The sequence below is a fragment of the Lolium rigidum genome, chromosome 7 (assembly GCF_022539505.1).
Source record: "Lolium rigidum isolate FL_2022 chromosome 7, APGP_CSIRO_Lrig_0.1, whole genome shotgun sequence".
In the NCBI taxonomy this organism is placed as follows: domain Eukaryota; kingdom Viridiplantae; phylum Streptophyta; class Magnoliopsida; order Poales; family Poaceae; genus Lolium; species Lolium rigidum.
Genome location: NC_061514.1, coordinates 138,087,143 through 138,101,422, shown reverse-complemented (window position 1 = coordinate 138,101,422; position 14,280 = coordinate 138,087,143). Strand labels below are relative to the sequence as shown.

Sequence of the window (14,280 nt, the reverse complement as noted above, 5' to 3'; positions counted from 1 at the left end):
AAATAACATAAGTATTATCTCCAAATATGAAATATATCAATGAATAACAGAAAATTATGATATAAAATAGTGATGCAAATTGGACGTATCAGGCTACCGGTGGTGTTCTTTAAGAAGTTCAGGGATATTCTTAAAGGACCCATTCTCAACATCCTGAACGATTTTGCTCTAGGGAGAGTAGACATTGCACGCCTCAACTATGGAATCATCTCCTTAATTCCGAAGGTCAGAGGAGCGGACGCGATTAGACAGTAGAGGCCTATTGCGCTCATCAACGTGATTTTTAAATTTATAGCTAAGGCGTATGCGACTAGACTGACCCCGATTGCACATAGGACGATTGACAGGAGCCAGACGGCCTTCATTAGAGGCCGCTGCTTGCACGAGGGAGTGTTGGCAATTCACGAGATTGCCCATGAGTTATGGGTTAAGAAGCTCAAGGGCATTCTGCTTAAGCTGGATTTTGAGAAAGCATATGATTGAGTGAACTGGGAGTTCCTCTGTGAAGTCCTACTGAGGAAGGGTTTCTCAGCAGGGGTTGTGCACAGATTGATGCAACTTGTCTCGGGTGGGCAGACGGCGATCAACGTCAACGGTGAGATTGGCCAATATTTCCGCAATGCTCGGGGGGTACGGCAGGGGGACCCCCTATCCCCCATTCTTTTCGACTTCATGGTTGATGCCCTGGCGGCCATCTTAACCAGGGCCAAGGAGAGCGGCCACATCCAGGGGGTTGTGCCACACCTGATTCCAGGGGGAGTCACGCATCTCCAATATGCTGATGATACGTTGATCATGATTGAGCCTTCCGACATCGGGATCGCAAACCTCAAGCTCCTTCTGCTCTGTTTCGAGAACATGTCGGGGCTCAAGATCAACTTCACCAAGAGTGAGGCGCTTGTCACAGGGGTGGACGACGCGGAGCGGCGTAGGATCGCCGACTTGCTTAACTGCAACCTTGGGAGCCTTCCCATGTCTTATCTGGGCCTTCCGGTCTCGGATAAGACCCTCTCGGTCGCTGACTGGTATTTCCTGACGGAGAAAGTGGGCCATAGGGTGGACCCATGGCAGGGACTCTTTCTGGCCTCTGCGGGGAGACTGGAGCTGGCCAACTCGTGTCTGTCGAGTCTACCGATGTTCGCAATGGGGATCTATCTGCTCCACGAAGGGACACACGGGGAGATGAATAAGTCCAAAGCCCGCTTCTTTTGGGAAGGAGCAGGGAATAAGAGGAAGTACCACATGGTCGATTGGGCGACGGTTTGCAAGCCGCGGGAGCTTGGAGGATTGGGAATCCTTAACACAAAATTGATGAATATTGCGCTGATGTTGAAGTGGATTTGGAAACTTTACCAGGGAGCAGAGGGTCTATGGGCGGACCTGCTCAGAGCCAAATACCTAAGGGGGAACGATCTCTTCTCCCCGCTGGTGCCGACTAAGAGTTCCCAGTTTTGGAATGCAATACACAAAATCAAATGGTATTTCAAACTGGGCGCGGGGCACAAGGTTGCGAACGGGAGACGCACATATTTCTGGCTCGACTGGTGGACGGGGAAGGGTCCCTTGAGAGTGTTGTTTCCCCGCCTCTTTGAATGCTGTGACAACCACTTTGCCACGGTTGCGGGAGTGCGGGATGCCCATGGGTGGCATATTAGGTTCCGGAGGACCTCTGGGACGGCAGAGGTTGTGGAATGGGAAAACCTTTGCAGGATCTTCGACCTTCATCCCTTCTCGGAGGGCGAGGACGAAGTCTCGTGGGCTCTTGAACCCTCCGGGGCCTTCTCCACTAGGTCCATCTACGGGCGTCTCTCGCAAGGGGCGGTTGTGACTAACTTCAGGGAGGTCTGGAAGTCGAGGGTGCCGCCTAGGATTAGGGTTTTCCTCTGGCAACTCATCAGAAGCCGCCTTCCATCGGGAGTGCAAGTGATAAAGAGGAATGGCCCAACTAATGGGGCATGTGCCTTCTGTGGGGAACAAGAGGATTGTAACCATATCTTTTTCTCATGCTACCTGGCTAAGTTGGCATGGGCAGGAGCTAGGGAGCTCTTACGATGTGACTGGAACCCAGCAGGGGCTGGGCAGTTCATTGCTCTTGTCCAAAGTCTTTCGGGGTCCCTTCGTAGGCTAGCATGGTTCACCTTTGCGGCCCAATGCTGGACGCTTTGGAACATTAGGAATAAACTAGCTATGGAAGGAAAGCTTATCAATAACCCTGCTGATGTCTTCTTCCACATGCACTCATATATGCATCGCTGGAGGGTTCTGGTCAGACCGAGGGACCGTGCGACTCTGGACGTGGTGATGGAAGGGGTTAGGATGCTCCAGGCGAGGACGCGCGCACAAGCGGGATGAAGTCATTTGCTATCTGTGTTGCTGTGTGTGTGCTAGCTTCATGTACTCCATTTGCTTTGGTAGAGGATCGAACCTTGTATGGTCTTGAATTGTTTGGCTGCGTGAGGCCAGGATTTGGTTTGTAAGTTATCATACTATTGTGGTTGCCGTATGGCTTTATATATAAAGCCGGGTCTATGACCTTATGTTTAAAAATTACATATGCTCTAATAAACATTAGATGTGGATTTAACATTACTGATATTGGAGGGGATTAATTTGGACGCACCATTCTGCACGTTTGAATTGCTTTCATATTTCGCGGGAGATCATACAGGCATACATCACACGTAAATCAACACTAGGTGTACTAGAACTTCAACTCACACGAAACAAGGATTCAGAAATCCCTAGCTCTTGTGCTTTTACACCTCTTGTCTTTCGATCAGGAATCGGTAACTCAGGGATTCAGAAACCCCAGATGTTTTCATGTCTGCAGTAGCTTTAGCACACAGTAGGATAAACTAAACATTCAGTTTACTCCGAGTGTGTCTTGCCCTGCTCCTTCCGCTCCACCAGTTCGCCGCAGTTGAACCACATCGTGTCGGCGAGCCTGGGGAACAAGAACCTGTAGAAGATCCAGTCACGGAACAGCCTGACCAGGTACCCGCGCACGCCCTGGACATTGGTGCCACCCTGCTGAACCCAGCCTGAAAGGTACGCTCCCGCCACCATCCATGCAGCCCGCCAGCGCCGCTCCGAGACGTACGCGGCCACGCCGGCGGCGGGCGTGGCAGCCCGCGACAGGGCGCGAGCGAGCACCACCGCGTCCTCCAGCGCCGAGCACCCGCCCTGCGCCATGTCGGGCGTCATGGGGTGGAACGCGTCGCCGGCCACCGTGACTGCTCCCCGGACCGCCGGGCCCGTGAGGATGGCCCAGGGGTGCCGGTACAGCAGAGGTGCCCACGAGAGGTTGCCGAAGTCGGAGTGGCGCGCCACGTCCAGGTACTCCGCCGGCATGTTCCTGCCCAGGTTGTCCGTCACCTCCCGCAGGATCTTTGCTGGGTCCGCGCCGGCTTCTTTCTCTGCAATTTCAGTTTCAGTTGTGCAGTGCCGCAGTACTGAATGGCGAGCAATCAAATGTACTACACGTCTTACCTGCAGAGATGGTGTTGTTGACGAGGAACCAGTAGACATCGGTGTCGCTGATGGGTACCATGCCGGCCCTGAGGCCCTCGGACAGGAACTGCCGGAGCTCCTTCTTCAGACCGTGCCCGTCCGGGAACACTGACAGCCCGCGGACGGCGGACCGGCCTGAGCTCGCCGGCTCCGACATGCCCAGCCACTGCGCCACCACCGAGTGCACCCCGTCGCACCCGATCAGGACCTGAACAATGGAACATACAAGACGACTTACGGGCCTACGGCTAGTCATTCTTAAGAACCAAATGTGAAGAGTAATGTGCACATATTCACATGCCACATGTGCATCGATGCGGTCGTGGGTGTGTTACCTTGGATCGGATCACTGTCCCGTCGTCTAACCGTAGGACGGCGACCTCGGGCGAGCCCTCGGAGTCGATGGAGACGAGCCTTGATGAGAACCTGATGGTGCCCGGAGGCAGCTCCTCGGCCAGCGCCTCCAGCAGCGCCTTTCGATGCATCGGCCTCACCTTGACGTCGTCGCCGCTGTTTTTGTCGGCTCAGCCAAATAGATCAGTCAAGTTCCGGTTCAAGAATCGGACCGAAAATTCGCCACAATTTTGTTAGCTGCACCACTCTGTCGATGCTCGATGCGACATATGGTCGATTCAGCAAGCACAAATTAAATCAAGGTTGTAGACTTGTAAGTACGTACCTGGTTTTGCGCCCAGCAAAGCGGAACACCTGCGTCGCCCCAGTTTCAAGAGTGGTCACTCGGGATCTGCATATATATGCAGCAAACACAGCTGATTAGAGCAACTGATCACAGCCAGATAACTAGCATCAAAGAAATGATTATTAGAGAAAGAATCAGTCTTTCCAGCAACGGGCGCGCACGTTTCGAAGGCGTCGTAGCGGGCGGTGAGCTTGTGCGCGACGCCGAGCGCGCGGAGCGCGAACCAGCCGTTGGGGAAGATGGTGAGCGCGGCGCCCGCGGAGCGCAGCTCGGCGTGCCGCTCCAGCACCAGGACGCCACCGGGAGCAACGCCCACGCCAACGCGCCGCAGCGCCAGCGCGGTCGCGAGCCCCGCGATCCCGGCTCCAACGATGACCACCTCCGCTTCCACATCCATGGCAGCCGCCGTGCCGCTGCGATCGGCCATGGTCACCTAACCTTACTTGATAGCTAGCTCCTGATGATTGCTCAGTTCAGAAAATGGTACAGTACATACAGATGCGCCGGGCTGAAACAAGTGGACATTAGCACAAGAGAACAGAAAAGCATATTGTCGTTTTTGTGTGTTAACAACTTTTCTGCGAGGGTGACATGGATCGATCGGCCAGCTTTGTCTTGTTAGGGCATCTTCACGCGGCGCGACGTAAACGGTCGCTCAGCGACCGTTTTTGTCCGCCGTGACCGGAAATGTGTCTGGGCCTCTTCCAGCGGGGCGACGAAAAGTGACCGGGCCGTCCGTGGAGATGCAAACCCGGCCCAAATATGCGCCTGGTTTGCGTCTCCGCGGACGCTCGGCGGTCGCGCCGAGTGTCCACCGAAAAAGACGTAGGACCCGCGCGTCAGTGCCTGGAGGGCGATATTATTCCCGCCACTCGCCATTCCCCCGCGCGAAATTGGAAACTAGACCGGCGCGAGCAGTCCAGAAGCGATGGACATCCTCGCCGCCGCAGCTACCGCCATGGATGCGGAGCAAAACCTCGCACCCGCCGCCGCCCCACACTCCCCCGTAGCCACGGCCATAGCCGGAATGGACGCTACAGCTCCGGTGGAAGCAAAGCGGGCCGCCACCGGCGGCGGCCGGGAGGCAAAGCCGAAGGCGGCAAAGAAGGTGCTCTCCGCGGAGGAGAAAATCGTGGAGGCCGCGAAGTATCGCGGGCGGCGCAAGAACCAGAAGATCAAGACTGCGCGGCCGCCAACCAACAGGCCTGGCAGATGCAGATCAAAGTCGGCGTCGCGCAAGTAGCCCTCCATCCGAGCTTAACGGAGGGCTACATGCTCGTCAAGAACGAGGGGACCGGCATCGCGCCTCCGGCCTCGTCGGTGAGCTCGGTAAGTTCCCAACTGCGCCCTGAAAATCCCGCTCCCTTGCAGGGCCACGCGGCGTCGCGGTTCGCCTCCGGCCTGCCGCCGGTGAAGTTGACCGGGGCGGCGGTTCCCGACCTCAACCGGACTCCTAGAAGCGGTGACTCCTGCCCGGGCGCGACACAGAAGACGCGCCAGGTGCCGGAGGAGAGTATGCCGCAGCCCCGCATCATGTTCGACGAAATGGCGCCGCCTGCGCCGACGATGGACGACCCAGTACGTGAGCTCTGTCAATGTGTGCGATTGCCGTGTATCATCCGTCTGACGTCCGGTCGTTCGTAGGACTATTGGAAGGACCGCTATGATTTAGACATCCAGGAAATTATCTACGGCGGCGGCTTCGTTCGCGATGATCGGGCCGGGACAGGCGCGCATGATGACTGGCCACCAACGCAAGATGCGGAGGACATCGAGACCGCATGGCTGTTCGCCACCCAGCAGACGCAGCCAACACCCGTGTCCGTCGACGACTTCGACGACGCGCCAACACAGCCTATCCCCACGGACATTACGACGAAGAAGAAGGGCAAGAGCTTGAGGACACAAGGCTTCGTCGACGACGAGGATAAGTGTTTGTGTGAAGCATGGCTGGCAACGACCCATGATTGTATCAATGGCGCCCAGCAAAAGGGCAAAGTCTATTGGGCCAAGGTCTTGCAGCAGTACAACGAGACGAGGATGCACCCGCCCTACCATATCACAGGCCCTCGGACGGAAGAGTCCCTCCGAAAAACATGGAACTACATCAAACAAGAGACAAGCAAGTTCTGCTCGGCGGTCGAACATGCTATTAACAACCCCGTAAGCGGCACTGGCGTCATGACAGTGGTAAACATGATAAAACCATCATCATTCTACGCAATTTGCGTCATTGCGTCAATTTGCGTCATTGTACATCGTTGGCGGCTATGATTGCAGGTATCCCGCGCCTTGGAGAAGTTCAGGGCGACGCACAAGAAGGGCTTCCATATGGTCCATTGTTGGGAGGTGCTCAAAGACAACAACAAGTGGATGATAAGCTTTGCGTCCTACCAAGAAGCTGTGAAGAATGGGACAGCGGTCACCCTCGACGACGAAGACGATGATCAAGGCCGTCCAGTCCTTCCTCCTCGTCCACGAGGCCATAAGGCTACCAAGGCCGATCTTGTCCGGGAGGCGCAGGCCATTGCGTTCACGCAGAGCATGGAGAAGATAATGGCCGACAACCGTGCCGCCATGGCTTCTAGGGACGAGAAGAGGCGTCTGGAAAAAGAGGCCGCAGCTGCAATCTACCAGAACCTCGCCAAGGAGGTCCTCGATGTCCAAAGGCTGGACATCGAGGCCAAAAAGGCAGACGCCAAGGCCAAATTGCGTGCAGAAGACACAAGGATCATGCTTGCCGACTTGAGCGGCGTCGACGACGACACCAAGGCATGGTTCATGAAGAGGCGCGCCGAAATCCGCGCGCGAGACGCCTGATCGCCGGCGCCATGCACCCAGCAACTTGGGCTCCTTTTGGACTTTTTTTTATTGCTGTTCAGGCCTTGTTGTGCCCTTTTGCTCTACTTTGCGCCCGTACGAGCTGCAAAGTGTGATGAACTTATTTTAGTCCTCAATTTGTGTTCGGCTGTATTTTCGTGCAAAGTCGATGCTATTTCATCTTTTTTGAATTCTGGCCAAAGCCAAAAATGCGTCGTCCCGCTGGAGCCAACCCCAGACGCAAACGGACGCACGACCATTTCCGCGTCCGCCAGGCGACGCAAACGGATGCCCGCGGACACTTTGGGCGTCCGAAATGCGTGGCGCCGCTGGAGATGCCCTTATTCCCACTGGTGGAAAAAGGGCCTTTGGTCGCGGTTCGCAACTGCCATTAGTCGCGGTTGCGCAACCGCGACCAAAGTAGCGCGACTAAAGGCCCCCCCCTTTAGTCGCGGTTGCTTACGAACCGCGACTAAAGGCCCGTCCACGTGGGCGCCAGGCGACCGTCGGGGCGGAGGCCCTTTAGTCGCGGTTCTTCGGCCGACCGCGACTAAAGGCCGCCGCGAGGTTTAGGGTTTTAGGCCCCCCTAAACCTGCCCCCCTAAACCTGTTTTCTGTTTAATTTGTATTGTTTTATTTCTTTTGTGCTTTATTGTAATTTTGAAGGAGTTTCACATATTCTACGGTACTACATACATGCATGCATATGAATGTACAATTTCAAACAAATTTGAAATTAGAACCAAAAAGAATTCAAGAGGAATATACAATATATATTCAATATCATCGGATGACCATATACAAGTTTGAACAAGTTTCCATACATAATTTAATGCATGTATAGTTCTACGTCCTCTACGTAGTGTTGTCCTGTAGGATCGATGACTTCCCTCGCGAACCATCCAGCTAGTTCCTCTTGAAGTGGTCGGAAGCGAGCTTCTGGACTAAGCGTCTTCCGGAGGTTATTCCTCTTGATGTTGATCTCGGACGACTGGTCCCGCTCATTGGTGTATCTCCGGATCCTCTCACAAACATAGTATCCACATAGATTGGTCCCCGGTGGTTGAATATCCCCAGTCGTCCGCACTCGCCCTTTTAAAATGTAGCTCTTTTTGAATTCACCGACCTTTTCATCTACGAACCGTCTCCAAACCCTACGAGGCAAAGAAAATTAAATGAACAAGAGAGTTATTAATTAGTTACTTGATATTAGGAAATGATGAACGAAATAGGCCGATCGATATAGAGCGCAAATGAATGAAAACAATTAATTTTGCATCATTTTTCTCATGTCGGCCCAAAGCGCCGCATCCATATTCAGAGAGTCGTGGACGAGAACTGTGGAGGTGTGAATTTGAATTACCATCAGAATCCAGTGGAACCTGCGGACACGATACATGCACAGTCATGCATATATAACTCATCGATTAGCCACATACCATGCATGGAGTAAACAAAAGAGAATGTGCTCAAGACAGAAACACTCACCCAAAATGGTAAGGAAATAGAATATCACTTTTGAGTTCCTGTTTTCTAAGAAACCGCGACAGGTCTTCCTCCACGTCGGCGGGGTGGTGTTCTAACACATATGAATTAACGATGTGTGGGTCAATGAACCCAACATCATTGATGTTCCTTATTTGCATTTCCCGCTTCTTCATTCTGCATAATAGCGTACACAACAAGATAGTTAGGACAATATATAGTGCGGGCAATGAACGAGATGGGGTAGAAATTAATAAATCACTTACGTAACGTAGCAACCGATGATAGATTTGTCGAGGTCGCGCAGATTGAACAGCTGGAACAATTCACTCCGATGAATTGTTATATAGTAATGTTTGAAGTGATGCTCATATCTAACTTCCGCATAAATATAGTCTTTGGCGTTTTTAAGTTTTATGTAACCCTTGTACCAATTTAGCAGACCTTTCATTTGCCGAGGTAGATCCTCTTCCTCGCAGGCTCGACGAGAGGGCCATTCTTCACATATGTAAATACTACGTCCTTCATTGGCGCCTCATCAAGGCCTAACAGTGCACGAAGAGTGATACCTAAGGTGGCCGCTTGTTCTCTGGCACTCGTTACAGTCAATCCATGTGCTGCCGCAGCTGCTATGATATCGGGGGCATCCGGACCGGCGGCTTGCACTATGAGCGGGGCGATCGATTGTTTACTTTGTTCCCCGAGCTGGGCAACTTCTTTCCCCCTTTCTAATTTTTTCTCGGCCTCCTCCAAGGCTTTCTTCTCCTGCTTCTCCGCCAACTCTTGGTTCCTCTTGAACGCGAGTGCTTGCCTACGAAGTTCACGTGCATAGTCGTCGAGCGGATTCTTTGCGGCTTGGGACGGTGTGTTCAAAAATGACTTAGCCCACTTCTTTTGCTCATCGAGAAAATACTGGCTTGGGCTCGCCCTCTATTTTCTTCTTGCAGCTCGCCTTCCATTTCTCTAAATCAGCAGCCGCGCCCGCCTCGACTTCCTCGGCACTACTTTCCCAAGGCCTCATGGGGAGAGGTTTCAGTGATGGCTCTGGTACCTTTGTTTTCTTAGGTACGTAAGGGTCCGGGTTAATAATCCAGGACTGCTGCTTCTGCTTCTTCGCCGGAGGTGGATTGGGGGCGGCGTCGCTTACCCGCCCGGGGCGGACTAGGGGCGGCGGCTGCTTACCCGCCGGAGGTGAATTGGGGGCGGCGTCGGCCCTCGTGAAGGAGGTGTAGGTGAAGCACCACCACCACCACCGCCACCGCCGCCACCACCACCACCGTAGGGGGTGGACTTGTTGGCGCCTCGCCCGGAAACTTGATAAACTTCTTCCGCCATAGAATGAGCCGGCGCTTGACATCTCCAAGTCTTGTCGCCCCTTCAGGTGTAGCAATGTCAATGTCCAGGTCCTCAAACCCTTGGACTATGTCCTCCACCGTGACACGAGCATAGCCATCTTGAATGGGGTTGTTGTGGTGGAGTGCTCCGGGTGGTAAAGCACCGCCGATGGCTACCTTCATGGACATGTTCCCGATAGGATAATATAGATGACATGCTTTCATCTCCTTTATATCGTCCACGGGGTAGCGAGGAGGCTCCGGTGCAGTAATTTCGACCACCGGAGGCTCCGGTGCAGGTAATTTCGATCGTCGGTGCACCGGCCGATGGGGCCTCCGTGGAAGCCACGCTGCTTCTCCGCGGCTGGCTTCCGAGATCCAATGGATGATCTTCATGCTTGCGCCCGAGCTGCATCTCTTTCGGCTACTAGTACACTCACGGTTTTCTTCATCACATCCATTTCCGATACCAAGCTGCGCCACAACATCCGCTTCCCGATCCATCTTTCTCTTACGGCTTCGTAACCGTACGGGTCATCGTTACGGGGAACCCTATTTTCCACGGAATGGGCCCCATGCCTCGTACACGTCCTCCGTGTTCAGGATTCCGGAGGGCTTTTGTCAGGGCGTCGTTCTCTCTGTTGAACTTGATCCTCCCCTCTTGAGCATCCCTCATTGCCTCAATAAGCTTTTGGGTGGGTGTAATTATTTTGCCCTGGTAAACACACTCCCCTGTCTCCGGGTTCGACGATCCCCCATGCCCGTACCACCGGCTTTTGGCCCTTGGGTCCCATCCCTCCGTACACTGGACCGGATTCCTCGCGTCCTCAGCTCGTTCTCCATCTTCTCCCACCTAGGCTGCCAAAAGCGATACCCTCCTGGCCCCATTTTATGATTGTACTGCTTCTTGGCCGCATTATCCTTATTTTTCGATATTTCAAGGAACTGCTCCGATTTCTTTTGCTTCACAAATTCTGGCCAATCATGTTGCAGTTTCTCATATTGTCCTTTGAAATCCGGAGTCTTGCCCTGCTTGACAAAGTCATGGGCTAGATTTTGCTTGTATTTCCGGAATGCGTTGGACATCTTAGAAAGAGCGAACTGTTTGACTAGCTTGCACCTCTCCTTGTTTTCCGCAATCTTGTTACCCTCCTCATCGTATTTGCGGTATTCGGAGGTAGAACGAAATGTTCCATAAGCTTGTTGAAGCAATCTTTTTTTGTTCTCTTATCGACAAAAGTGAAACCAAGACGTGCCTTCTTTGGCTCATTCCACTCTGGACGGTGATCGAGACGTTGTCTCTAACAACGGCTCCGCATTGGCTGATAAACTTGGTGGCGTTCTTGCTGGGCTCCAGCGGCCTGCCGGTTGCTTCCTCGACAACATCGATGGTGCATGTTTCTCGTAGTTTCATCGTCTTGGTTGCGCCACGCTTTGACGACGACGTACTCGATTGTTTCGACGATCCGGCCGAGGGCTAAAATAAGAAAGAGAGTCGCGCGCGTTAGTACACACATATTTATTCAAATCAGTTAGTTTGTATCACTAGAGGCTCAATGTATATATATATACCTCGGCGCCGGAGGTGGTTGCTACTTCCAATTGAAGATCGTCGTTTATCGACGTTTCTTCGGCACCATCTTGCTGACGGCGCCCTTCATCTTCACCGTCAAGATTCAGATAAGAATCGATATCATCTTCTTCTTGTCCGGTCGGCACATATAGAACATCGCCTTTTATGATGCCGAAGATATGTTCTTCAGCGTCCGGATCATAGTTGTCCATAATCGGGTCAGCTCTATCGTCCGCCATATGTCAGTCCTGAAAACATGTAGTAAAAACAAATTAATTAAGTGCAGAAGGGGGGCGGTGGCGGTGGCTAAAGGGCGGTGCCAAAAGGAGGTGTGCATGTGTGCGTGTGTGGCGCGCGCCCCCGACCGGCCGCCGGCCTCCCTCTCCCCCTGTCTGTGTGGCGCGCGCGCGACGGCGCCGGTGGGGAAGGACGACGGTACGGGGATGAAAAGTCGACGAGCACGGCGGGTCCGCGTGTCGAGCACGTACGGTGGTTTTTTCGGCCGGGCGCCCTTCTTCCTCTCTCTGTGCGCGCGTCTCTGGCGGTGTCGTACGGTGGTTTCTTCCTCGAGCACGTACGGTGGTTTTTTCGGTCCGCGTGTCGAGCACGTATGGTGGTTGTGCGGGGTCACGGTGTTTTTTTGGAAAAATTTGTTAAGTGAAGATTTTTTGTTAAGTGAAGATTTTTGGTTAAGTGAAAAAAATTGTTAAGTGAAGATTTTTTGTTAAGTGAAAATTTTCTTAAGTGAAGATTTTTTGTTAACTATATAGTTACTAATTCATATTTTACATTTTTGTTAAGTATAGTTCAAATAAAAAAGAACAAATAAACAAAACACAAAAAAAAGAAAAAAAAACCCGGCGGCCGGCTTTCACTCCGGCCGGGGCGCGTGCGACCCGGCGGCCTGCCGCGCGCCTCCTCTCTCCGGCCGGCGGCGCGTGCGGCGCGTGCGGCGTGTGCGGCGCGTGCGGGGGCGGCGATCGAAGAACGGCCACGGCGGCGGCAAGAAGACGACGACGTACGGGCGCGCGCGGCGACGGTCGGTGTGAGGCGACGGCGGAGGCGGCTCGGGCGCGGCGGCGGCGGCCCGTGCGCGGCAACGGTCGGCGTGAGGCGATGGCGGCGGCGATCGTTCGTCGGGCAGCCTGACGGTGGCGTCGTTGCAGAGGTCGCACGGAGAAGAAGCGGAGAAGAAGAGGAATGGGGTGTGCCTGTTCGGCGCCAGCTTTTATACTGGGCGACCTTTAGTCGCGGTTCGGGACCCCAACCGCGACTAAAGGGGTACCTTTAGTCGCGGTTGGCGACCCCAACCGCGACTAAAGGGTATTTTCGCCGGGTTTTCGTTTCCCGCGGAAAAATACCCTTTAGTCGCGGTTGGTGAGGCCAACCGCGACTAAAGCTATTTTTCAAATTTCTTTTCTTTTTCAAAATGTTAAAAGTACATATAATATATCAAAAAATTCAGAAAAATAAAACTAATTAATTTCAAAATCTCAAAAAAAATAATATATCAAAAAATTCAGAAAAATAAAACTAATTCATTTCAAAAATTAAAAAATACAAAAAATATATCAAAAAATTCAAAAAATAAAACTAATTAATTTCAAAATCTCAAAAATACAAATAATATATCAAAAAGTTCAGAAAAATAGAACTAATTCATTTCAAAATCTGAAAAATACAAATAATGTATCAAAAAATTCAGAAAAATAAAACTAATTAATTTCAAAATCTAAAAAATATAAATAATATATCAAAAAATTCAGAAAAATAAAACTAATTCAATTCAAATTCTTAAAAATACAAATAATATATCCAAAAAATCAGAAAAATAAAACTAATTCAATTCAAATTCTTAAAAATACAAATAATGTATCGAAAAAATCAGAAAAATTCTTCCCGCCACTTTCTTCCCGCCTCTTTCTTCCCGCCACTTTCTTCCCGCCTCTTTCTTCCTGCCTCTTTCTTCCCGCCACTTTCTTCCCGCCTCTTTCTTCCCGCCTCTTTCTTCCCGCCACTTTCTTCCCGCCTCTTTCTTCCCGCCTCCTGTCTTCCCGCTCCCATTTTTCCCGCCATTTGTCACTACATATAGGTAGCCCGGCTTGGCCGGCATTATCACATCTCTACAATCTCTCATCACTCTCTCATGGCTTCCACCGCACCCACTCTAATCTACTAGCGAGGTGGAGGAGCTTTGCGCCTCGAACTACCCTTGCCCACCGGGCTACCGCGTCCCTGCCGGGCTGGAGCCTAAGCGCCGGCGGCGTGCCGGTCCCTCCCGTCCCTCGGGTACTGCGCGCGCCGGGCGGCCATCACGAACCACTACTACCTCGACCTCACGCCGGAGCAGCGGATGAATCCCCGCCGGCATCCCGATAACCAGCATACTTGGGACGCCTTCTTCATCAATCGGCGTGAGAGGGCGCTCGCCGAGTATGAGGAGGACGGTCCGCCTCCCGGAAACTTCCACGAGGCCGGCCGTCGGCTATGGTGGTACGGCCGGACTCTGCAGAGCGTCATGGACTACATCACGGCCGGCGATATCCCCCGCCTGCGCTACCCTCAGTTCGAGCCACGAGCGCCGCCCGACGACAGCGACGACAGCAGCGACGACGACGCCGGCAACTTAGAAGCAGGCGCCGACTACCAGTACAACGGCGGCGGCTATGAAGACTACGAGTATGCATATTATACGCCTAGGCAGGAGTATGACTAAATCACTCCAAATTTCATGTATGCAGGAGTATGACTTAGTCACTCCAAATTTCCTGTATGCGGGAGTATGACTTAGTCACTCCAAATTTCCTGTATGCGGGAGTATGACTTAGTCACTCCAAATTTCATGTATGCGGGAGTAT

The 14,280-nt window shown here is 52.6% G+C and overlaps 1 protein-coding gene across 1 annotated transcript; it reads right to left on the bottom strand.

Moving 5' to 3' along the window:
- Positions 1–2,729: 2,729 nt before the first annotated feature.
- Positions 2,730–4,637, bottom strand: LOC124672058 (monooxygenase 2-like). The gene is made up of 5 exons (XM_047208350.1): positions 4,372–4,637; positions 4,190–4,255; positions 3,846–4,020; positions 3,490–3,718; positions 2,730–3,416 (listed from the first exon to the last, which is right to left on the bottom strand). The coding sequence occupies exons 1-5, from the start codon at positions 4,635–4,637 to the stop codon at positions 2,869–2,871; spliced, it is 1,284 nt and encodes a 427-aa protein (XP_047064306.1). The 3' UTR covers positions 2,730–2,868.
- Between the last annotated feature and the right edge of the window lie 9,643 nt (positions 4,638–14,280).

What these genes read in the sequence shown, in the direction of transcription:
- LOC124672058 (XM_047208350.1), bottom strand. Translation starts at nt 4,637, where the DNA reads ATGGCCGATCGCAGCGGCACGGCGGCTGCCATGGATGTGGAAGCGGAG. An exon ending in CGCTACGACGCCTTCGAAAC is followed by an intron (nt 4,256 to 4,371) that starts GTGCGCGCCCGT and finishes ATATATATGCAG; the next exon opens with ATCCCGAGTGACCACTCTTG. An exon ending in TTTGCTGGGCGCAAAACCAG is followed by an intron (nt 4,021 to 4,189) that starts GTACGTACTTAC and finishes CGACAAAAACAG; the next exon opens with CGGCGACGACGTCAAGGTGA.